The 26,334-nt window shown below is 38.9% G+C and overlaps 1 protein-coding gene across 9 annotated transcripts in view; it reads left to right on the top strand.

The window, feature by feature from the left end:
• The window catches only part of Scaper (S-phase cyclin A-associated protein in the ER), a 399,452-nt gene that overhangs the window by 67,542 nt on the left and 305,576 nt on the right, over nt 1-26,334 (top strand). For all 9 annotated transcript variants that reach the window (NM_001427719.1, XM_008766363.4, XM_039082386.2 and 6 more), the window contains exons 7-8: nt 5,595-5,695; nt 8,769-8,885. In NM_001427719.1, coding sequence (NP_001414648.1) covers nt 5,595-5,695; nt 8,769-8,885 — 218 coding nt within the window. The remainder of the gene's footprint in view (nt 1-5,594; nt 5,696-8,768; nt 8,886-26,334) is intronic.

Below are 26,334 nucleotides of genomic sequence, written 5' to 3'. Positions count from 1 at the left end.
TGGAAGTACCAAGGGTCATTTTAACAAGTAGGACATGCAGTAGTAAGTTTTCTTGCTTTTCTTACCTCTGTCTTCTTGCTTAATCAGGAGACACTGCTAAGCTAAAGCTGAAGTTTCTTTGGTTACATCATCTTGCCTCCTGTCTCATTTGACTTTGTACCAAGCATGTAAGAAATGATGGTAACATTTTAAGCATTAACTACTTTAAAAAGATAACTGTTTTTTGAGCCAGGAGTTTCATTTTTATTTGATCGGTTCTCTCCTGTTTAAAAAGTTTTTCAGGGGTTGGGGATTTAGCTCAGTGGTAGAGTGCTTGCCTAGCAAGTGCAAGGCCCTGGGTTCGTTCCTCAGCTGGGGGGGGTAGTTTTTTAATTGAAATACAGTTACATCACTTTCTCCCTCCTCTCCCTCCCTCCAGCCCCTCCTGTGATCCCCAGTCTTGAGTTGATAGCCCCCTTTTCTTTATCGTTGTTACTTGTGTGTGTATGTGTGTGAGTGTATATAGTTACATATGTGTGTGTATGTTTGGTGTGTGTGCATGTATATGGTTTCAGGGCTGATCACTGCATTAGACAACCAATAAAGGGGCTCATTCTGGGGAGAGGATAACTCTCCTGCAGAAGTCTTTTGTTGTCTGTAGCTCTTTGTCCAGGGGTGGTGGGACTACTACTACATTAACATGCCCATTGTTACTGCTATTGTTCCAGTTAATACATCCGTTTCTAGGAGAGACTGTTTGACAGTAGAATTCCTTTCTGCCTCCTCTTCTGCCATGTTCCTTCAGCCATAGATGCAGGAGCTATGATATAGATGTATCTTTTGCTGTAAATAAAGGCTTTTTTGATGAGGCTTATATATTGATATAGTAATAAGATTCAGAACCGTGGTTCTCAAACTGGGAGTTGTGACCCCTTTGGAGCTCTTATATCAGATATCCTGCATCTCAGATATTTATATTATAACTCATAAAGTAGCAAAATTACAGTTATGATGTAGCAATGAAGTCATTTTATTGTTAGGGGTTACCACCACAATATGAAGATCTGTATTAAAGGGTCGGAGCATTAGGAAGGTTGAGAACCATTTTTTTAGAGTATAGCACTTTTAGGCTTACAGCAAAATTTAGAACTCAAGAAGTTAGACCGCAGGGAAACAAATAACCCTATTAAAAATGGGGTTCAGAGCTAAACAAAGAATCACAGCTGAGGAATGCCGAATGGCTGAGAAACACCTAAAGAAATGTTCAACATCTTTAGTCATAAGGGAAATGCAAATCAAAACAACCCTGAGATTTCACCTCACACCAGTGAGAATGGCTAAGATCAAAAACTCAGGGGACAACAGATGCTGGCGAGGATGTGGAGGAAGAGGAATACTCCTCCATTGTTGGTGGGATTGCAAACTGGTACAACCATTCTGGAAATCAGTCTGGAGGATCCTCAGAAAATTGGACATTGAACTGCCTGAGGATCCAGCTATACCTCTCTTGGGCATATACCCAAAAGATGCCCCAACATATAAAAAAGACACGTGCTCCACTATGTTCATTGCAGCCTTATTTATAATAGCCAGAAGCTGGAAAGAACCCAGATGCCCTTCAACAGAGGAATGGATACAGAAAATGTGGTACATCTACACAATGGAATATTACTCAGCTATCAAAAACAACGACTTTATGAAATTCGTAGGCAAATGGTTGGAACTGGAAAACATCATCCTGAGTGAGCTAACCCAGTCACAGAAAGACATACATGGTATGCACTCATTGATAAGTGGCTATTAGCCCAAATGCTTGAATTACCCTAGATGCATAGAACACATGAAACTCAAGACGGATGATCAAAATGTGAATGCTTCACTCCTTCTTTAAAAGGGGAACAAGAATACCCTTGGCAGGGAAGAGAGAGGCAAAGATTAAAACAGAGACTGAAGGAACACCCATTCAGAGTCTGCCCCACATGTGACCCATACATATACAGCCACCCAATTAGACAAGATGGATGAAGCAAAGAAGTGCAGACCGACAGGAGCCAGATGTAGATCGCTCCTGAGAGACACAGCCAGAATACAGCAAATACAGAGGCAAATGCCAGCAGCAAACCACTGAACTGAGAACAGGAACCCCGCTGAAGGAATCAGAGAAAGAACTGTAAGAGCTTGAAGGGGCTCGAGACCCCATATGTACAACAATGCCAAGCAACCAGAGCTTCCAGGGACTAAGCCACTACCCAAAGACTATACATGGACTGACCCTGGACTCTGACCTCATAGGTAACAATGAATATCCTAGTAAGAGCACCAGTGGAAGGGGAAGCCCTGGGTCCTGCTAAGACTGAACCCCCAGTGAACTAGACTGGTGGGGGGAGGGTGGCAGTGGGGGGAGGGTTGGGAGGGGAACACCCATAAGGAAGGGGAGGGGTTAGGGGGATGTTTGCCCGGATACCGGGAAAGGGAATAACACTCGAAATGTATATAAGAAATACTCAAGTTAATTAAAAAAAAAATTTAGAGGACAGTTCACAAGCGTATACTTCCTACTCTGCTAATCTATACGACACAGTAAATTATTTCTAATAATGATGTTTTTATAATAATAGACAGAACTCTTAAAAATGAAAATTAAAAAAGCAGAAACATTAAATTTTGATACATGAAACGGTTTCTTAACAGGGATAAATAACTGGTCATTTATCTACAGCTAGTGCATAAGACCCAGCTGATTTCCAAGATCACTAACCATATTTTAAAGTCCTCTATTATGAAGAGCTTCATTTGGGGTAAGGGGCATGACTCTCCTCAGACAGAATGTTTGTATTTGTTTTCTGCTCACTTATTCTTTTTGAAATTCTTCTGAGATATATACCAATAAAAGCATTTTCTACCAAATTTACTCATCTTCTATGGTATGGTTCAGTGTTGTTTTGGATACTTTTAAGTACATCTCATGCAGAAACAACACTGGTCATGGAATAGCAACAACATTGCATTGTTTCTTGCCTCTTTACACATGTGTTATATTTGAACCAGTGAGAAAGCCTCTGTTTCTTTGGGCAAGTGTAGCATCACTAATTAAATGTTCCTAGAATGTCATCAGTGGTAAGGAGTGCTTGCTGTACAGAGACACTATGCATTTTTAAACTGTTTGTTTTTGTTGTTGTTATTAACACATCACTTGGGCTATCTCTTTCCCAGAATTGTACTTATTCTCTGCCTCCTTGTTTACAAAGTCTTTTAAAAATGAGAATTGTGATTTTTCCAAGGGTTTAGATTTTAGGATTTCAACATTTGGGATTTTAATTCCTCAGGAATGTGATATTTAGGATTGTATCTTTCAGAAGTAGGATCAGTGTTAAGAATTGACATCTTAAGAATATTTATTAATTCTTCCTTGTTCACAAATATAGAATAGCTCTTCTTTTCATTCTGTTATTTTCCTCATAGGCCTTTATGATTTTATTAGATTTGTATCTATAAATATAGTTTTTGGATCTAACTATAGATGGTATTATTTATTTACATATACCTGGTTTTGTTGTGAATGCACTTAAGTTATATTCTTATGTTTTGCCTTATAATGAAATGATTATTATAGATAAGCTAATTAATAGTCATCACCTTATTTCTTTAGTGTGTGTATAGTAATAGCACCAAAATCTATTTATTTTTTAGTGTATAATGCAATACTTTTAGCAATAGTCCTTATGCTTTACAGTAGAGCCCCCACCACACACACACACCTATAGTCTACTCATTTCTGCTTCTTGTCCATGCTAACCTTAATTTTGTTTCTGTGCATTGTGCTAGTTTTCCCTACATAATACACTGCTTTCTCCTTTTCATTTAGCTTATTTTGCTTAGCATAATGTCTTTTAGGTTATTCCATGTTGGTGTGAATTTAGTGTTTTTTAGTGGTTAGAACTTGCAGTATATACTTATGAACATTTTTACTTTCATATAATATTATTCTATCTTATAGTGAGTCCTTATAATAACAATTATTTTAATTCTTCCTCATATACCACTTTGTTTTAATACATGATAGCACGTGGGAAGAGGCTGGAGAGTCGGCTCAGTGATTAAGAGTACTGGCTGCTCTTCCAGAGGACCATAGTAGCTAATAAAATTGTCCTGTAATTCCAATTCAGGCATTCCAATGTCCTCTTTGGGTCTGTGTGACTGATCACACCTGTGATACACAGACATGCATGCAGGTAAAACACACATCCAACATAATAAATAAAAAAAATCTTTTGAAAAGAATATACAAGTATACTTAATAGAATACAATGTTGATTTTTTTATTTAAAAATCAACAACCCTGTTAACTGCTAAATCTATTTAAGAATAAGAATTTCCTTTTGCTTTTAATTCTTTGAGATATTGTATCTTTCTTTATGTTCAGCTGTGCCTTTGACTAATACTACTTTCTTTGTAAAGACGTGTTGTGTGTGTGTGTGTGTGTGTGTGTGTGTGTGTGTGTGTGTGTGTGTGTGTGTTTTAAAATTTCTGACAGCAGGGCTATTTAAATCAAATTTCCCATAAAGATAGAATGTATAATTAAGGCCAGTTCTCCCACTGAAGACAGTCTAGCTGAATTGTAGTAAATTTTCAGAAAGCTTTAGAGTAGTGTAAGAGTCTAATGAACTAAGCAGTTATAGGGGGCTTGACCCAGAAAATATGTAACTGTAGATGGAGAAGCTCAGGAGATCATTTCAGAATAATTTATTTGTTAAGGAAGATATTGTGATAGAAATTAGAAATAAAAATGTGAATAATAAAAATAATATGTATGGGATAGAGACAGAGTTATATGAATGGGAACTTTGTAGAATTAAAGCCCAGGGCTGGTCAGTTGGCTTAGAAGGTATTGGTTCTTGCTGCCCAAGCCTGGCAACCCAAGGTTGATTTCCTGGAACTCATGTAAAGGGGGAGGTAGAAGGACAGAAGGAAAGTTCCTCAATTCAATAACGGGTATATGTGAGAATCCAAACAAAAATTGTATTAATGGTTGTAAAGCTGAAAGCTTTTCTCTCTAAGGAATCATAAAGTTATGGCTCTTTTGGTCACTTATACTCAGTGTTACACTAGAGACAATGGTTACTGGGAGGGAGGCTGTGGTGGCGCTCAGGAGGGTACACCAAGGAATTTTCAGATTGGTATTTTTTTTTTTTCACGTGTGATCCTTGTAAGGTCTTTTCAGTGACTTATATACTTGTGTGTTTGGTGTTGGTCAGGTGATTTTTTTCCTTTTAACAATTTACACGTATTATTTATGTACTTTTCTATATAGAACCTGCACAATAAAAGAATTGCTAGTTAATAAGACCTTGAGAAGATGTATTAGTGCCATTTCTTGATCTTTAAGCTCTAGATTTAAATTACGTTACATTATCTTACTAACAGAATGAAAAACAAGCAACAGTTCCAAAAGAACAAAAAGATTATATCAGTAGGCTATGTCATCTTTATGAATGCAAATGTAAAAATTATTAATGTGAAAGCCCTTTGCTTTGATAATTTTTCCTAAAGCTCTTTTTTCCCTCACAGAATTTATTTTCACAGAATAGTAGTTAATGTTTTGTTATTTAAATTAGGAGGTGCTAATGATGCTGGATTACTATGTGAGAGATTTTAAAGCATTGATTGACTGGATTCAACTTCAGGAAAAGTTAGAGAAGACAGATGCTCAAAGCAGGTAACGAACTCTGGTATTTATATTTGTAGTAACCCTAGTTTCAGTAGCAAACTTTGAAATTGACAGTGGATAGTGAATTTCGTACCAGGTTGATTTGAAACCTGTAACAGTCTAATATTTCTCATTTGGTTCAGTAACAAATATTTATTATTAATGCCCCTGCCAGTGCAAGTCATATTATTTAGTACAGAAATTAATTGCTACATAAGACATATGGATTTTGTTAACTAATAGTATAACAAAATGGACTTATACATAATGCTGTATATGGATGATACGGTTTTTGGAGGGTGGAACATTGGCCTTGAAGACAAAGACAACAGATCAAACAGTCATGCAAGTTTAGGGAATACTAATGTAAACACAGACTCTGGGAAGGTATAATATATTTTCTTATATGGTAGGCAGTGAGGAAATTGATTGCTTTTTAGTTTCTCTAGATACTTTTACTTGCACTAGAATACCACATCAAGATTTCATTTTGTTATAATTTTAGAAATCTAGAAAGCCTAATTATATGCTAATTTTTATATTGCAGTAAACTAGTATTCTCTTCATATCACTTCAGGTTATTGCATTTCATGTTATAGACTTTAAGCACATGAGAATACTTGAGACTCATTTAGTCTTTGAGTCAAATTAGAAAATGTACATTATGAGAAGTCATTCATGTTCATTCTAACTATACACATTTCTTGAAAATTACTGGTGACAAGGTAGGAAATGCAAAGAGAGAAATGTGTATCAAAACTCTTACTGTTTATAACCAGTTCAAAATTACTGTGATACTGTTTATTCTAGCATTCAGCAGGTTTCTTAGCCTATTGCATTAAATTTCTAGTTGAATAGGACAGAATATGAGTTGTATTCAAGTCCAAATATTTTGTCTATCTGTGTGTGTGTGTGTGTGTGTGTGTGTGTGTGTGTGTGTGTGTGTGTGTGTGTATGTGTGTGTGTTGTTTGGGTGCACGCAAGTATTTGTGCTTGTGTATTTCTGTGTGTATATAGAAGCTAGAAGTTGGTACTGGGTGTCTTACTTTATCACTTTCTACTGTATTTTTCGAGAAATTCTCTCATTGAACCTGGAGTTTATCAGGCTTAGCCAGAGTGCTTGCCAGGAAGCACCAGAGACCGTCCGCATCTGTTCCTTCTGCTGTGGGATTATGGATGCACACCACTATACTGGGTTTTTCCAGGGATACTGTGATCCAGACTCAGGTCTCCATGCTTGCATGGCAGGCACTTTACCCACTGAGTCATTTTCTCAGCGCTCAGTGCATCTCTTGGTTTTTAGACAGGTTTTCTCCATGTAACAGCCCTTGCTGTCCTGGAACTTGCTTTGTAGACCATACTGGTCTCAAGTTAGATCCGCTTGTTTTGTCTCTCCAGTGCTGAGATTAAAGGTGTGCATCACCATGCCAAGGACACACATTAGCATTTGCATTAACGAGTTACCATCTTGTCTTCTCTTTGCCTCACAAGGCAGCTCCAACAGATGGAAAACAACCTCAAATTTCCTGTTGATGACATTAGTCTTTATTAGCATATTCTTCAAGTCATGCTTGACTTGGGGTTTAAAGATTAGGATTGAATATATACATATATATACACTCTGATAAGCTTTATATAGCTGTATTTTAAATAAAGACTTTGAGATAAAATTAGAAACCACCAAAGAATATTTTGACTTACTGGATTTAACAAGAATAACCCTGTATGTAAATTTAAAATGTAAAACATTTTCATAACAGCACTAATAATGCATCTATAACCACATGTTATGATAATCATGATAGTAGCAGCAATATATTTTCTTAAATCATTTGGAAAATGACACAAATTTTAATAGAAACAGTGAGCCAAGGATACCAATATGTAAACTCCCAAAGAAAAAAATTCAAATGGCAATAACATGTTATTCTTACTAGTTATACTAATAAAATTATGCAATTGAAAAAAAAGCCAAAGACTATGTCACCATTTTGCTGATTTTTTTTAAAAAAATAAAAGATAACAAGTGTTGGCGAAGTTGATTGGAAATGAGCATTCTTCATCTGGTAGGGCCATAACATCTTTCAGAAAGGTGATTTGCTTGTAACTTACTCAAATCTTTGGGTTTTTGAATACTATTTTATCTGAAAATTTTTTTCTATTAGTAATCAGATTTATATGGCTTTGTTTTTGTTCTTGTGTTTTTAGTTAGGGGTTCAAATATCTAATGACTACATTACATGGAAAGTAAACTATAGAGAGACTGGCTGGAATGATAGGATTTGAATTTAGGATGTTCCTTAAAAGTTATTTCCGTGGGATATGTATCCTGTCAGCTGATTATGGGGCAGAGAATAAAAAGGCAGAGAAGGTCATTTAATCCATGTAGCTTCTCCAGTAAAGAGTTAATGGCATCTTTGTGTTTCTACGCTATGGTGATTAAGAGGTAGGGAAGGAAATTTCATGTATTCTTCTGTGCTCTCCTTTTTTTTTTTTTTTTTTTTTTGGTTCTTTTTTTCGGAGCTGGGGACCGAACTCAGGGCCTTGCGCTTCCTAGGCAAACGCTCTACCACTGAGCTAAATCCCCAACCCCCTGTGCTCTCCTTTTTTTTTTTTTTTTTTTTTTTTCCTTTTTTCCAGGGCTGGGGATCGAACCCAGGACCTTGTGCTTCCTAGGCAAGTGCTCTACCACTGAGCCAAATCCCCAACCCCCTGTGCTCTCCTTTTAACCCTCATTATTTCATTTGTTTTGATTTTTTTTCCATAACCTAGGTATTTGGAAAATCAGACAAATTAACCTGAATTAGTAGTATTGTTTTAATTTACTTTTCTGAGCATATGGAGAAGCTTGTAGATTGTAACAGGTTTATCTCAGTTGGGTATGGTGGTGCACACTTTTAATTTCAGGTATAGGCAGGAGGATCTCTTGAGTTCTAGGCTAGCCTGATCTACATAACAAGTTCCTGACTAGTCAGACCTACATAATGTACCCATGTTTTTACTCATTAACAATCAAAAGCAAAGATTAGTTTGTTTCTCCTTTTTTTGTTAAAGTCATCTACTCTATGTTCTAAATTGTCAGACCAACCTCACTGGCGTGGGAAGTAAAGAAGATGTCTCCAGGACGTCATGTGATCCAAAGCCCATCAGCAGATAGAATGAATGTAACATCAACTGCAAGAAGAAGCTTAAACTTTGGGTGAGATGAAAATACTCATAGTATTATAAACCCAGTATTTAAAGAGAAAAATATTCATAGATATCAACCCCATATATGAAAAACAATCTATCATTTCCAGGAAGTACTCACCAATTTCTGCTTAGAACTCAGCATACACATGCACAAACACAAACATAAACACAAAGGAATAATTGACTATGTGTGCTCAGCTTTTTTTTTTTTTTTTTTTTTTTGTTCTTTTTTTCGGAGCTGGGGACCGAACCCAGGGCCTTGCGCTGCCTAGGTAAACGCTCTACCACTGAGCTAAATCCCCAGTCCGTGTGCTCAGCTTTAAATGGAACATCTGTATCAATGTCCTCCACCCTCAAGGCTCAGGAACTATCACAGAAGAGGGGGCAGTAAAGAATCTAAGAGGATTGGGAGGAGTGCTGTAAAATTCTTTTCTTTAAGACACGACAGGGTTATTGCATTCATGAATACATAGCTGTTGTGGTTACCTACGCAAGACCTGAATAAGATCAAGCCAACCGAGGATGTGGAAAAAGAGGAACACTCCTCCATTGTTGGTGGGATTGCAGACTGGTACAACCATTCTGGAAATCAGTCTGGAGGTTCCTCAGAAAATTGGACATTGAACTGCCTGAGGATCCAGCTATACCTCTCTTGGGTATATACCCAAAAGATGCCCCAACATATAAAAAAAGACACGTGCTCCACTATGTTCATCGCAGCCTTATTTATAATAGCCAGAAGCTGGAAAGAACCCAGATGCCCTGGTATTGGTACAGAGACAGACAGATAGACCAATGGAATAGAATTGAAGACCCAGAAATGAACCCACACACCTATGGTCACTTGATTTTTGACAAAGGAGCCAAAACCATCAAATGGAAAAAAGATAGCATTTTCAGCAAATGGTGCTGGTTCAACTGGAGGGCAACATGTAGAAGAATGCAGATCGATCCATGCTTATCACCCTGTACAAAGCTTAAGTCCAAGTGGATCAAGGACCTCCACATCAAACCAGACACACTCAAACTAATAGAAGAAAAACTAGGGAAGCATCTGGAACACATGGGCACTGGAAAAAATTTCCTGAACAAAACACCAATGGCTTATGCTCTAAGATCAAGAATCGACAAATGGGATCTCATAAAACTGCAAAGCTTCTGTAAGGCAAAGGACACTGTGGTTAGGACAAAACGGCAACCAACAGATTGGGAAAAGATCTTTACCAATCCTACAACAGATAGAGGCCTTATATCCAAAATATACAAAGAACTCAAGAAGTTAGACCGCAGGGAAACAAATAACCCTATTAAAAAATGGGGTTCAGAGCTAAACAAAGAATTCACAGCTGAGGAATGCCGAATGGCTGAGAAACACCTAAAGAAATGTTCAACATCTTTAGTCATAAGGGAAATGCAAATCAAAACAACCCTGAGATTTCACCTCACACCAGTGCGATTGGCTAAGATCAAAAACTCAGGTGACAGCAGATGCTGGCGAGGATGTGGAGAAAGAGGAACACTCCTCCATTGTTGGTGGGATTGCAGACTGGTAAAACCATTCTGGAAATCAGTCTGGAGGTTCCTCAGAAAATTGGACATTGAACTGCCTGAGGATCCAGCTATACCTCTCTTGGGCATATACCCAAAAGATGCCTCAACATATAAAAGAGACACGTGCTCCACTATGTTCATCGCAGCCTTATTTATAATAGCCAGAAAATGGAAAGAACCCAGATGCCCTTCAACAGAGGAATGGATACAGAAAATGTGGTACATCTACACAATGGAATATTACTCAGCTATCAAAAACAACGAGTTTATGAAATTCGTAGGGAAATGGTTGGAACTGGAAAATATCATCCTGAGTGAGCTAACCCAATCACAGAAAGACATACATGGTATGCACTCATTGATAAGTGGCTATTAGCCCAAATGCTTGAATTACCCTAGATCCCTAGAACAAACGAAACTCAAGACGGATGATCAAAATGTGAATGCTTCACTCCTTCTTTAAATGAGGAAAAAGAATACCCTTGGCAGGGAAGGGAGAGGCAAAGATTAAAACAGAGACTGAACGAACACCCATTCAGAGCCTGCCCCACATGTGGCCCATACATATACAGCCACCCAATTAGACAAGATGGATGAAGCAAAGAAGTGCAGACCGACAGGAGCCAGATGTAGATCGCTCCTGAGAGACACAGCCAGAATACAGCAAATATAGAGGCGAATGCCAGCAGCAAACCACTGAACTGAGAATAGGTCCCCTGTTGAAGGAATCAGAGAAAGAACTGGAAGAGCTTGAAGGGACTCGAGACCCCAAAAGTACAACAATGCCAAGCAACCAGAGCTTCCAGGGACTAAGCCACTACCTAAAGACTATACATGGACTGACCCTGGACTCTGACCCCATAGGTAGCAATGAATATCCTAGTAAGAGCACCAGTGGAAGGGGAAGCCCTGGGTCCTGCTAAGACTGAACCCCCAGTGAACTAGTCTATGGGGGGAGGGCGGCAATGGGGGGAGGGTTGGGAGGGGAACACCCATAAGGAAGGGGAGGGGGGAGGGGGATGTTTGCCCGGAAACCGGGAAAGGGAATAACACTCGAAATGTATATAAGAAATACTCAAGTTAATAAAAAAAAAAATTAAGTTTTCAAAAAAAAAAAAAAAAAAAAAGAACCCAGATGCCCTTCAACAGAGGAATGGATACAGAAAATGTGGTACATCTACATAGTGGAATATTACTCAGCTATCAAAAACAATGACTTTATGAAATTCGTAGGCAAATGGTTGGAACTGGAAAATATCATCCTGAGTGAGGTAACCCAATCACAGAAAAACACACATGGTATAAGTGGATATTAGCCCAAATGCTTGAATTGCCCTAGATGCACAGAACACATGAAACTCAAGATGGATGATCAAAATGCGAATGCTTCCCTCCTTCTTTAGAAGAGGAACAAGAATACCCTTGGCAGGGAAGAGGGAGGCAAAGATTAAAACAGAGGCAGAAGGACCACCCATTCAGAGCCTGCCCCACATGTGGCCCATACATATACAGCCACCCAATTAGACAAGATAGATGAAGCAAAGAAGTGCAGGCCAGCAGGAACCGGATGTAGATCTCTCCTGAGAGACACAGCCAGAATACAGCAAACACAGAGGCGAATGCCAGCAGCAAACCACTGAACTGAGAATAGGACCACCGTTGAAGGAATCAGAGAAAGAACTGGAAGAGCTTGAAGGAGCTCGAGACCCCTTATGAACAACAATGCCAAGCAACCAGAGCTTCCAGGGACTAAGCCACTACCTAAAGACTATACATGGACTGGACTCTGACCTCATAGGTAGCAATGAATATCTTAGTAAGAGCACCAGTGGAAGGGGAAGCCCTTGGTCCTGCTAAGACTGAACCCCCAGTAAACTAGATTGTTGGGGGGAGGGCGGCAATGGGGGGAGGATGGGGAGGGGAACACCGATAAGAAAGGGGAGGGGGGAGGGGGATGTTTGCCCGGAAACCGGGAAAGGGAATAACACTCGAAATGTATATAAGAAATACTCAAGTTAATAAAAAAAAAAAATCAAGCCAACCAAATTCCAGCATGGAATTTTTCTTTAATTTAATTGCATTTTTTCTGAATTATTATTTTGTTATTTATTTAGTTGAGAATTTCATGCAGTAAATTTTACTAAAATTCTTTCACTTCACTCAGTTTTTCCTAGATTCTCCCTCCCCCACCCATATAGCTTCTTAAAACCAACACAGAAAAATCACACACAAATACTCACCTACAACATGGGAGTCAATTTATATTGGCCAACTACACCTAACACTAAGTCCTGCCCTGCAGTGTAGTTAATATACCTAGTAACACCGCACTAAAGGAGAACTATTTTCCCTTTCTCAGAAGCTATCAATTGCAAATAATTTCTTGCCTAGAGGTGGTACTTTGTGCTCACTTCTCTTACGTCATGTTGGGATTTTGTCTGGCTTGAACTTGTACAGATCTTAGCACATTGTCACAGTCTATGAGTTTATATGTGCATCTGTACTGTTTTGTTAGAAAATGCTGTTTCCTTGAAGTTACCTGATACCTCAGGCTCTTAAAACTGTCTACCTCCTTTTCTGCATAGATGTCTGAGCTTTGAGGGCAGGGGTTGGTGAAGCCATCCTATTTAGGGTAGATGGCATCCAAGTCACTTTGCACATTGTTTAGATGTGGATCTCTATATTACTTACCATCTCCTACAAGAAGCAGCTTCTCTGATGAGGGTTGAATATGCACTGACCTGAGTGTATCTGTGTGTCATTAGGAGTCACCTTACTGTGTTCATTGGTTACCCTCCCCAAGGTGAGTAGAAAACCATTTTGCTGAACATACTACATGTTTATGCCCCTGAACATAGGGAAATAAAGCTGGTGCCCAATGGGAAACTTTACCTCAATGACTAGCATTCATAGTGCTAGGACTATATGTGCTGCCAAAACTTGAAAGCAATCTTCTCAACCTTCCTAATGCTAGAATTATTTACAGTTCTTCATGTTGTGGTAACCCCAAACATAAAATTATTTTTATTGTTACTTCATAACTAGTTTTGCTACACTTATGAATCATAATGTAAATATCTGTTCTGTTTTCTGATAGTCTGAGCTATCCCTGTGAAAGGGATATTCAACTCCTACAGGAGTTACAACCTATAGTTTGAGAGACAACTGCTGTTGCTCTAGACTGTATCATAGACAACAGATGTTAACTCAGAGCGTCTCAGATTGTGTTTCTTTGAAGTTGTTGAGGCTTGCTCTGATAGAGCAGACTTGCATTTGAGTCTTCCTGATAAAGTTTTAAAAAATTTCAGTTAGAGTATTGTTCAATTCAAGACTGTCTGTGTAGTTCTTTTATATGTTTATTTCTTCTTACTGATATTCTTTACATGGTTATGCTTTAAAAAAAATTAGATTCATTCTCTCATATATTACATCCTGATTGCAATTTTCCTTCGCCTCCCTCTTCTCCTCCTACTCTTCTCAGCAACACCTCACCTACCACATCCATTCCTCAGCCATTTCTTTTTAGGAGAGAGCAGGCCTCTCATGGATATCAACCAAACATGGCATATCAAGTTGCAATAAGACTAAGCACTTCCCCTCATATTAAGGCTGATCTGGGAAACCCAGTTTGAGGAAACAAATCCCAAAAGCAGACAGGAGTCAGAAACAGTCCTTGTTACCATTGTTAGGAGACCAAGTTACACAACTGTAATATATGCACAGGGCCTAGATCAGACCCATGCAGGCTCCTTGGTTGCCAGTTCAGTTTTGTGAGCACCGATGAGTCTACATTTTTGATTCTGTAGGGTTTTTTTTTTGTGGAGTCCTAAACATTTCTTCTTTCCTCTCTGTATAATTCACTAAGTTCTTCCTAATGTTTAACTGTGGGTCTCTAGATCTGTTTCCATCACTTTCTGAATGGAACCACTCTGACTGTGATCATGCCAGGCTCCTGACTGTGAGTATAGCAGAATGTCATTAGGCATCACTTCTTGAGCATATACCCAAAAGATGCTCCAACATACAACAGAGACACATGCTCCACTATGTTCATAACAGCCTTATTTATAATAGCCAGAAGCTGGAAAGAACCCAGATGCCCTTCAACAGAGGAATGGATACAGAAAATGTGGTACATCTACACAATGGAGTACTACTCAGCTATCAAAAACAATGACTTCATGAAATTCATAGGTAAATGGAATGAACTAGAAAATATCATCCTGAGTGAGGTAACCCAATCACAGAAAAGCACACATGGTATGCACTCATTGATAAGTGGCTATTAGACCAAATGCTTGAATTACCCAAGATGCAATCCACAGACCACAGGAAGCTCAAGAAGAAGGATGACCAAACTGCAGATGCTTCAGTCCTTCTTAAAAGGGGAGGCAAAAATCCCCTCATAGGAGGGGATATTGAGGCAAAGTTTGGAGTAGAGATGGAAGGAACAGCACTTTAGAGCTTGCCCCACAGGTGGCCCATATTTATACAGCCACCAAAATTAGATAAGATTGATGAATCTAAGAAGTACATGCTGACAGGAACCGAATATAGATATCTCCTGAGAGACACAGCCAGAGCATGTCAAATACAGAGGTGAATGCTAGCAGCAAACCATTGAACTGAGAACAGGACCCCCATTGGAGGAATTAGAGAAAGGATTGAAAGAGCTGAAGGGTCTTGCAACCCCATAAGAACAACAATGCCAACCAACCAGAGCTCCAGTGATTAAACCACTACTCAAAGACTATACATGGACTGACCCATGGCTCCAGCTGCATATGTAGCAGAGGATGGCCTTGTTGGGAACCAATGGAAAGAGAAGCCCTTGGTCCTGCCGAGGTTGGACCCCCATTTTAGGGGAAATTCGTGAGTGGGATGAGAAGGATGGGGTGGATGGGGAGGGGTACACCATTATAGAAGAAGGGAAGAGGAATGGGATAGGGTGCTTAACATTTGAAATGTAAATTAAAAAATATCCAATAAAAATAGAATTCTCCATTTAGGTCTATACTTCATTTTTTTAATTGGATTATTTGATTTGTTAATGTATAGTTTCTTTTTTTTATTTATTTTTATTTTTTTATTAACTTGAGTATTTCTTATTTACATTTCGAGTGTTATTCCCTTTCCCGGTTTCCGGGCCAACATCCCCCTAACCCCTCCCCCTCCCCTTCTTTATGGGTGTTCCCCTCCCCATCCTCCCCCCATTGCCACCCTCCCCCCAACAATCACGTTCACTGGGGGTTCAGTCTTAGCAGGACCAAGGGCTTCCCCTTCAACTGATGATCTTACTAGGATATTCACTGCTACCTATGAGGTCAGAGTCCAGGGTCAGTCCATGTATAGTCTTAAGGTAGTGGCTTAGTCCTTGGAAGCTCTGGTTGCTTGACATTGTTGTTCATATGGGGTCTCAAGCCCCTTCAAGCTCTTACAGTTCTTTCTCTGATTCCTTCAGCGGGGTTCCTGTTCTCAGTTCAGTGGTTTGCTGCTGGCATTCGCCTCTGTATTTGCTGTATTCTGGCTGTATCTCTCAGGAGCGATCTACATCTGGCTCCTGTCGGTCTGCACTTCTTTGCTTCATCCATCTTGTCTAATTGGGTGGCTGTATATGTATGGGCCACATGTGGGGCAGACTCTGAATGGGTGTTCCTTCAGTCTCTGTTTTAATCTTTGCCTCTCTCTTCCCTGCCAAGGGTATTCTTGTTCCCCTTTTAAAGAAGGAGTGAAGCATTCACATTTTGATCATCCGTCTTGAGTTTCATGTGTTCTATGCATCTAGGGTAATTCAAGCATTTGGGCTAATAGCCACTTATCAATGAGTGCATACCATGTATGTCTTTCTGTGACTGGGTTAGCTCACTCAGGATGATGTTTTCCAGTTCCAACCATTTGCCTACGAATTTCATAAAGTCACTGTTTTTGATAGCTGAGTAATATTCCACTGTGTAGATGTACCACATTTTCTGTATCCATTCCTCTGTTGAAGGGCATCTGGGTTCTTTCCAGCTTCTGGCTATTATATATAAGGCTGCTATGAACATAGTGGAGCACGTGTCTTTTTTATATGTTGGGGCATCTTTTGGGTATATGCCCAAGAGAGGTATAGCTGGATCCTCAGGTAGTGCAATGTCCAATTTTCTGAGGAACCTCCAGACTGTTTGCCAGAATGGTTGAACCAGTCTGCAATCCTACCAACAATGAAGGAGTGTTCCTCTTTCTCCACATCCTTGCCAGCATCTGCTGTCACCTCAGTTTTTGATCTTACCCATTCTCACTGGTGTGAGGTGAAATCTCAGGGATGTTTTGATTTGCATAATGTATAGTTTCTTAAGTTCTTTATATAATTTGGAAATTTGCCCTCTGTCAGATGAGGTTGGTGAAGATTTTTTCCCATTCTATGGACTGCTGTAGATTGCTTTTGGTAATATGGCCATTTTTGCTAATTGTTAATATTACTGATCAATGAGCATGGGAGATCTTTCCATCTTCTGAGGTCTTCCATTTCTTTCTTCAAAGTTCTTGTCATAAAGGGCTTCAGTTGCTTGGTTAGAGTTATCCCAAGATACTTTTTGTGACTTTTGTGAAAGGTGTTCCTTTTCTGAGTTTTTTTTTTTCTCTCAGCCCATCTATTGTTTGTATATATGAGGTCTACTGGGTTGTTTTGGACTTTATCTTATATATCACCACTTCACTGAAGGTGTATAGCTGTAGGAGTTCACTGGTAGAATATTTGGGCTTACTTATGTATACTATCATATGTCATCTAGAAATAACAATCTTGACTTCTTGTTTTCCAATTTGTATACTCTTGATTGCTTTCAATTGTCTTATTGCTTCATATAGAACCTAAAATACTATATTAATAGATATAGAGTGTATAGTTGATCTTGTGTCTGATTTTAGCGGAATTGCTATAAGTTTCTCGTTTAATTTGATGTTGGCGATTAGCTTGCTGTAAGTTGCTTTTATTATGTTTAGGTTTTTCCCATACTTCTATCATGAAGGAATGTTGTATTATGTTAAAGCCTTTTCCAATATTTAATCAGATAATTATGTATGGAAAAATCATCAGATCCTACTACAAAAAGCCTACACTCAACAAAACTGGAAAATCTGGATGAAATGGACAATTTTCTAGATAGATAACACATACCAAAGTTAAATCAGGATCAGAGAAACCGTCTAAAGAGTCACATAACTCCTAAAATATACAAGCAGTTATTAAAAGTCTCCCAACCAAAAAAAGCCCATGACCAGATGGGTTTAATGCAGAATTCTATCAGACCTTCGTAGAGAACATAATACCAATATTGTCCAAACTATTCCACAAAATAGAAACAGAAGGAACACTACCCAATTCTTTCTATGAAGCCACAATTATGCTTATACCTAAACCACACAAAAACCCAACAAAAAAAAAAACTTCAGACCAATTTCCCTTACTAATATCGATACAAACATACTCAATAAAATTCTCTCAAACCGAATCCAAGAACACATCAAAACAATCATCTATCATGATCAAGTAGGCTTGATCCCAGGTATCCAGGGATGGCTCAAAATATGGAAATCCATCAACGTAATCCACTATATAAACAAGCTCAAAGAAAAAAAATTTGATCATCTCGTTAAATGCTGAGAAAGCATTTGACAAAATTCAACACCCCTTCTTGTTAAAAGTCTTAGAAAGATCAGGAATTCAAGGCCCATACCTAAACATAGTAAAAGCAATATACAGCAAACCAGTAGCTAACATCAAACTAAATTGAGAGAAATTTGAAGCAGTTACACTAAAATCAGGGACTAGATAAGGCTACCCAGTCTCTCCCTACTTATTCAATACAGTACTCGAAGTTCTAGCCATAGCAATCAGACAATGAAAGGAGGTTAAAGGGATACAAATTGTCAGGGAAGAAGTCAAAATATCATTATTTGCAGATGATATGATAGTATACTTACGTGACCCCAAAAAGTCCATTAGAGAACTCATAAACCTGATTACTTCAGCAAAGTGGCTGGATATAAAATTAACTCAAATAAATCAGTAGCCTTTCTTTACTCAAAGGATAAACAGGCTGAGAAAGAAATTAAGGAAACAACACTCTTCCCAGTAGTCACAAATAATATAAAATACCTTGGTGTGACTCTAACCAAGCAAGTGAAAGATCTGTATGACAAGAACTTCAAGTCTCTGAAGAAAGAAATCATAGAATATTTCAGAAGATGGAAAGGTCTCTCATGCTCATGAATTGTCAGAATTAATGTTGTAAAGATGGCCATCGTACCAAAAGCAATCTACAGAATCAAACCAATCTCCATCAAAATTCCAACACAATTCTTCATACAGTTAGAAAGAACAATTTGCAAATTCAGTTGGTATAACAAAAAACCCAGGATAGTGAAAACTCTTCTCAATAATGAAAGAACTTTTGAGGTAATCACCATCCCTGACCTCAAGCTGTGTTACAGACTGTATGGTATTGGTATAGAGACAAGCATGTAGATCAATGGAATAGAATTGAAGACCCAGAGATGAACCCACATACCTATGGTCACTTGATCTTTGACAAAAGAGGTAAAGACATTAAGTGGAGAAAAGATAACATTAAAAGATAGCATTTTCAACAAATGGTTCTGGTTCAACTGGAGGTCAGCATGTAGAAGAGTGCAAATCGATCCATTCTTATTTCTGTGTTCGAAGCTAAAATCCAAGTGGATCAAGGGCCTCCACATAAAAGCAGATACACTCAAACCAATAGAAGAAAAAGTATGGACTAGCCTCGAACACATGTTCACTGAGAAAAATTTCCTGTACAAAACACCAGTGGCTTATGTTCTAAGATCAAGAATTGACGAGGGGGACTTAATAAAATTGCAAAGCTTCTGGAAGGCAAAGGTCACTGTCATTAGGACAAAATGGCAACCAGCAGATTGGGAAAAGATCTTTACCAATCCTACATCCGATTGAGGGCTAATATCCAACATATGCAAAGAACTTAAGAAGTTAGACTTCAGAGAAACAAATAACCCTATTAAGAAATGGGGTAGAGAGCTAAATAAAGAATTCTCAACTGAGGAATATTGAATGACTGAGAAGCACCTAAAGAAACCAGATTTACACAATATCTTTCTACAAATCCAGCGCTACAAAGGATAATAAATGGTAAAGCCCAACATAAGGAGGCAAGCTACACCCTAGAAAAAGCAAGAAACTAATCTTCTTGGCAACAAAACAAAGAGAAGAAAGGCACACAAACATAACTTCACATCCAAATATGAATATAACAGGAAGCAATAATGGCTATTCCTTAATATCTCTCAACACCAGTGGACTCAACTCCCCAATAAAAAGTTTGTTAATCTATATTAACAAACTGGATACGCAATGAGGACCCTGCATTCTGCTGCCTACAGGAAACAGACCTCAGAGACAAAGACAGAAACTACCTCAGAGTAAAAGGCTGGAAAACAAATTTCCAAGCAAATGGTTGGAAGAAGCAAGCAGGAGTAGCCATTCTAATATCGAATAAAATCAATTTTCAACTAAAAGTCATCAAAAAAGATAAGGAAGGACACTTCATACTCATCAAAGGAAAAATCCACCAAGATGAACTCTCAATCCTAAATATTTATGATCCAAATACAAGGGCACCTACATATATAAAAGAAACCTTACTAAAGCTCAAAACACACATTGCACCTCACACAATAATAGTAGAAGATTTCAACACCCCACTCTCATCAATGGACAGGTCATAGAAACAGAAATTAAACAGAGACGTAGACAGACTAAGAAAAGTCATGAACCAAATGGACTTAACAGGTATTTATAGAACATTCTATCCTAAAGCAAAAGGATATACATTCTTCTCAGCACCTCATGGTACTTTCTCCAAAATTGACCAAATAATTGGTCAAACAACAGGCCTCAACAGGTACAGAAAGATAGACAGAATCCCATGCGTGCTATCAGACCACCACAGGCTAAAGCTGGTTTTCAATAACAATAAGGGAAGAACGCCCACATATACATGGAAGTTGAACAGTGCTCTACTCAATGATAACCTGATCAAGGAAGAAATAAAGAAAGAAATTAAAGACTTCTTCGAATTTAGTGGAAATTAAGGTACAACATACCCAAACTTATGGGACACAATGAAAGCTGTGCTAAGAGGAAAACTCATAGCTCTGAGTGCCTGCAGAAAGAAACAGGAGAGAGCATATGTCAGCAGCTTGACAGCACACCTAAAAGCCCTAGAACAAAAAGAAGCAAATACACCGAGGAATAGTAGAAGGCAGGAAATAATCAAACCCAGAGCTGAAATCAGCCAAGTACAAACAACAGGGACCATAGAAAGAATCAACAGAACCAAAAGTTGGTTCTTTGAGAAAATCAAAAAGATAGATAAACTCTTAGCCAGACTAATGAAAGGACACAGAGAGTGTGTCCAAATTAGCAAAATCAGAAATGAAAAGGTAGACATAACTACAGAATCTGAGGAAATTCAAAAAAATCATCAGATCCTACTACAAAAGCCTATATTCAACAAAAGTTGAAAATCTGCAGGAAATGGACAATTTCCTAGACAGATACCAGGTACTGAAGTTAAATCTGGAACAGATAAACCATTTAAACAATCCCATAACTCCTAACGAAATAGAAGCAGTCATTAAAGGTTTCCCAATCAAAAAGAGCCCAGGTTCAGACAGGTTTAGTGCAGAATTCTATCAGACCTGCATAGAAGACCTCATACCAATACTATCCAAACTGATCCACAAAATTGAAACAGACAGAGCACTACCGAATTCCTTCTATGAAGCCACAATTACTCTTATTCCTAAACCACACAAAGACCCAACAAAGAAAGAGAACTTCAGACCAATTTCCCTTATGAATATCAACACAAAAATACTCAATAAAATTCTGGCAAACTGAATCCAAGAGCACATCAAAACAATTATCCACCATGATCAAGTAGGCTTCATCCCAGGCATGCAGGGATGGTTTAATATACGGAAAACCATGAACGTGATCCATTACATAAATAAACTGAAAGAACAAAACCACATGATCATTTCATTAGATGCTGAGAAAGCATTTGACAAAATTCAACACCCCTTCATGATAAAAGTCCTGTAAAGAATAGGAATTCAAGGCCCATACCTAAACATAGTAAAAACCATATACAGCAAACCAGTCACGAACATTAAACTAAATGTAGAGAAACTTAAAGCAATCCCACTTAAATCCGGGAGTAGACAAGGCTGTCCACTCTCTCCCTACTTGTTCAATATAGTTCTTGAAGTTCTAGCCAGAGCAATCAGACAACAAAAGGAGATCAAGGGGATACAGATTGGAAAAGAAGAAGTCAAAATATCACAATTTGCAGATGATATGATAGTATATTTAAGTGATCCCAAAAGTTCCACCAGAGAACTACTAAAGCTGATAAACAACTTTAGGAAAGTCGCTGGGTATAAAAATTAAGTCAAATAAATCAGTAGCCTTCCTCTACACAAAAGAGAAACCAACCGAGAAAGAAATTAGGGAAACGACACCCTTCATAATAGACCCAAACAATATAAAGTACTTCGGTGTGACTTTAACCAAGCAAGTAATAGATCTGTATGAAAAGAACTTCAAGCCTCTGAAGAAAGAAATTGAAGAAGACCTCAGAAGACGGAAAGATCTCCCATGCTCATGGATTGGTAGGATTGATATAGTAAAAATGGCCATTTTACCAAAAGCGATCTACAGATTCAATGCAATCCCCATCAAAATACCAATCCAATTCTTCAGAGAGTTAGACAGAATAATTTGCAAATTCATCTGGAATAACAAAAAACCCAGGATAGCTAAAACTATCCTCAACAATAAAAGGACTTCAGGGGGAATCAGTATCCCTGAACTGAAGCAGTATTACAGAGCAATAGTGATAAAAACTGCATGGTATTGGTACAGAGACAGACAGACCAATGGAATAGAATTGAAGACCCAGAAATGAACCCACACACCTATGGTCACTTGATTTTTGACAAAGGAGCCAAAACCATCCAATGGAAAAAAGATAGCATTTTCAGCAAATGGTGCTGGTTCAACTGGAGGTCAACATGCAGAAGAATGCAGATCAAGCCATGCTTATCACCCTGTACAAAGCTTAAGTCCAAGTGGATCAAGAACCAGATACACTCAAACTAATAGAAGAAAAAGTGGGGAAGCATCTCAAACACATGGGCACTGGAGAAAATTTCCTGAACAAAACACCAATGGCTTATGCTCTAAGATCAAGAATCACCAAATGGGATATCATAAAACTGCAAAGCTTCTGTAAGGCAAAGGACACTGTCGTTAGGACAAAACGTCAACCAACAGATTGGGAAAAGATCTTTACCAATCCTACAACAGATAGAGGGCTCATATCCAAAATATACAAAGAACTCAATCAGTTAGACCACAGAGAGACAACCCTATTAAAAATGGGGTTCAGAGCTAAACAAAGAATTCACAGCTGAGGAATGCCGAATAGCTGAGAAACACCTACAAAAATGTTCAACATCCTTAGTCATAAGGGAAATGCAAATCAAAACAACCCTGAGATTTCACCTCACACCAGTGAGAATGGGTAAGATCAAAAACTCAGGTGACAGCAAATGCTGGCAAGGATGTGGAAAAAGAGGAACACTCCTCCATTGTTGGTGGGATTGCAGACTGGTACAACCATTCTGGAAATCAGTCTGGAGGTTCCTCAGAAAATTGGACATTGAACTGCCTGAGGATCCAGCTATACCTCTCTTGGGCATATACCCAAAAGATGCCCCAACATATAAAAAAGACACGTGCTCCACTATTTTCATAGCAGCCTTATTTATAATAGCCAGAAGCTGGAAAGAACCCAGATGCCCTTCAACAGAGGAATGGATACAGAAAATGTGGTACATCTACACAATGGAATATTACTCAGCTATCAAAAACAATGCCTTTATGAAATTCTATGAATGGAACTGGAAAATATCCTGTGTGAGGTAACCCAATCACAGAAAAACACACATGGTATGCACTCATGGGTAAGTAGCTATTAGCCCAAATGCTTGAATTACTTAGATGCAGAGACCACTTGAAACTCAAGTCGGATGATCAAAATGTGAATGCTTCACTCCTTTAAAACGGGAACAAGAATACTCTTGGTAGGGAATATGGAGGCAAAGATTAAAACAGTGTTAGTAGGAACACCCATTCAGAACCTGCCCCACATGTGGCCCATACATATACAGCCACCCAATTAGGCAAGATGGATGAAGCAAAGAAGTGCGGGCTGACAGGAACCGGATGTAGGTGTCTCCTGAGAGACACAGCCAGAATACAGAAAATACATAGGCGAATGTCAGCAGCAAACCACTGATCTGAGAACTGGACCCCTGTTGAAGAAATCAGAGAAAGAACTGGAAGAGCTTGAAGGGGCTCAATACCTCATATGAACAACAATGCCAAGCAACCAGAGCTTCCAGGGACTATGCTACTACCCAAAGACTATACATGGACTGACCCTGGGCTCCAACCTTATAGGTAGGAATGAATAGCCTAGTAAGAGCACCAGTGGAAGGGGAAGCCCTTGGTCCTGCCAAGACTGAACCCCCAGTGAACATGATTGTTGAGGGGGGGTGGCAATGGGTGGAGGATGGGGAGGGGAATCCCAACATAGAAGGGGAGAGGGAGGGGTTGGGGGATATTGGCATGGAAACCGGGAAAGGGAATAACACTCGAAATGTAAATAAGAAATACTCAAGTTAATAAAGAAAAAAAAGTGTTTAACATCTAAGTCATCAGGGAAATGCAAATTAGAACAACCCTTCTGCTAACTTTTAATGCATGCATTAGTTACTTTTTTCTTTTGGATGTTAAGAAATACTTGGTTAAGCAACATAAGGGAACTTTGAAGGATTTTTACTTGGACTTATTGTTGGGTGAGACCTAGTTTATCACGGCTTGAAACATGAAGTGTTTGATCACATTACGTCTTCAGTCAGGGAGCAGAGAGATGAATGCTAATACATGCTTGCTTGCTTCTTTTTCTTCTTCTTCAGATTCAGACCCTAACTCGTGCAGTGGTTCTGGTCTAATTTTGTTGGGTCTTTGCAAGAAGAGTAACTCAGAATCCATTGCCTTTTTTTTTTTTCTTTCTTTTTTTCAGAGCTGGAGACTGAACCCAGGGCCTTGGGCTTGCTAGGCAAGGTCTCTACCACTGAGCTAAATCCCCAACCCCCCCCCCCTTTTTTTATCTTTATTAACTTGAATATTTCTTATTTACATTTCGATTGTTATTCCCCTTCCTGTTTTCGGGCCAGCATCCCCCTAACCCCTCCCCTCCCCTTTTATATGGGCTTCCCCTCCCCATCCTTCCCCCATTACCACCCTCCCCCCAACAATCAAGTTCTCTGGGCGTTCAGTCTTGGCAGGACCCAGGGCTTCCCCTTACACTGATGATCTTACTAGGATATTCACTGCTACCTATGAGGTTGGAGCCCAGGTTCAGTCCATGTATCGTCTTTGGGTAGTGGCTTAGTCCCTGGAAGCTCTGGTTGCTTGGCATTGTTGTTCATATGGGGTCTCAAGCCCATTCAAGCTCTTCCAGTCCTTTCTCTGAGTTCTTCAACAGGAGTCCAGTTCTCAGTTCATTCGTTTGCTGCTGGCATTGCCTATGTATTTGCTGTATTCTGGCTGTGTCTCTCAGGAGAGATATATATCCAGTTCCTGTCAGCCTGCACTTCTTTGCTTCATCCATCTTATCTAAATGGGTGGCTGTATATGTATGGGCCACATGTGGGGCAGGCTCTGAATGGGTGTTCCTTCTGCCTCTTTTCTAAACTTTGCCTCCCTATTCCCTGCGAAGGGTATTCTTGTTCCCCTTTTAAAGAAGGAGTGAAGCATTCGCATTTTGGTCATCCCTCTTGAGTTTCATGTGTTCTGTGCATCTAGGGTAATTCAAGAATTTGGGCTAATAGCTACTTATCAATGAGTGCATACCATGTGTGTTTTTCTGTGATTGGGTTACCTCACTCAGGATCATATTTTCCAGTTCCCTTGATTTGCCTATGAATTTCATAAAGTCATTGTTTTTGATACCTGAGACAAGGAGCTATAGATACAAGCATCTTCCATTGCCATTTTAATGCTGTTTCAAAACCATCGTATTTGTTATTCCTTTGTAGAAATTGCCTCATAGACATACCCAGAGGGTTTTCATGTTGACTGTATTCATCATGATGGTGTCTATGTGGATAACGTTCCCACAGTGTTCTTGGTGTGATCCTATTCATATTGTTGTAAAATGTATTGCTTCTTTTTACTTTCTGTTGTAGTTCATAGCCGGCCTTTAGTATCCACATCTCATTCTGCTTGGGTTGTGCTTACTAATGGAAATGTGAGTTATAAAGTTTGAATCTTGTTTATTATTTTAATTCAAAATTTAAATAGGAAGTAAAGCATTTTACATGTATACAGCAGGAAAAATTGGGAATGTTTGTTTAAAGCCATTGATTAAGGGAACAGAAAATGTGGGAAGGAAAGTAGATGTTGTCACTTTACCTGTAAAAGTTTTCTTTGTATATTACACCACAGAAAAGGAAGTCAGAAGCTACCTAACCCCACCCAGTCAGCCAAACTGTTTCCATGTCAGTGCACTAAGATTCAGGACCTAATTTTGGTTGCAAAAGGTCTGGGTGGATATGTTTGGACCACAGAAGGAGAAGAAGGATGTCACTGTCAGGTTGTTTTGAACCCAAGTAAAACCTGAGCCTTTTAGTAGTCTCACAGCCATGCTGTCTCCTCAGTCCTGAGTAGTCTGTAATGCTTAGCAATACATTTACTTTCATTGTGTCATAATTCTTTAGGTGATTCCAGG

This window comes from Rattus norvegicus, chromosome 8, assembly GCF_036323735.1.
Source record: "Rattus norvegicus strain BN/NHsdMcwi chromosome 8, GRCr8, whole genome shotgun sequence".
Classification (NCBI taxonomy): Eukaryota; Metazoa; Chordata; class Mammalia; order Rodentia; family Muridae; genus Rattus; species Rattus norvegicus.
The sequence above is the reverse complement of the archived record's forward strand: the minus strand, read 5'-3'. Positions and strand labels throughout refer to the sequence as shown.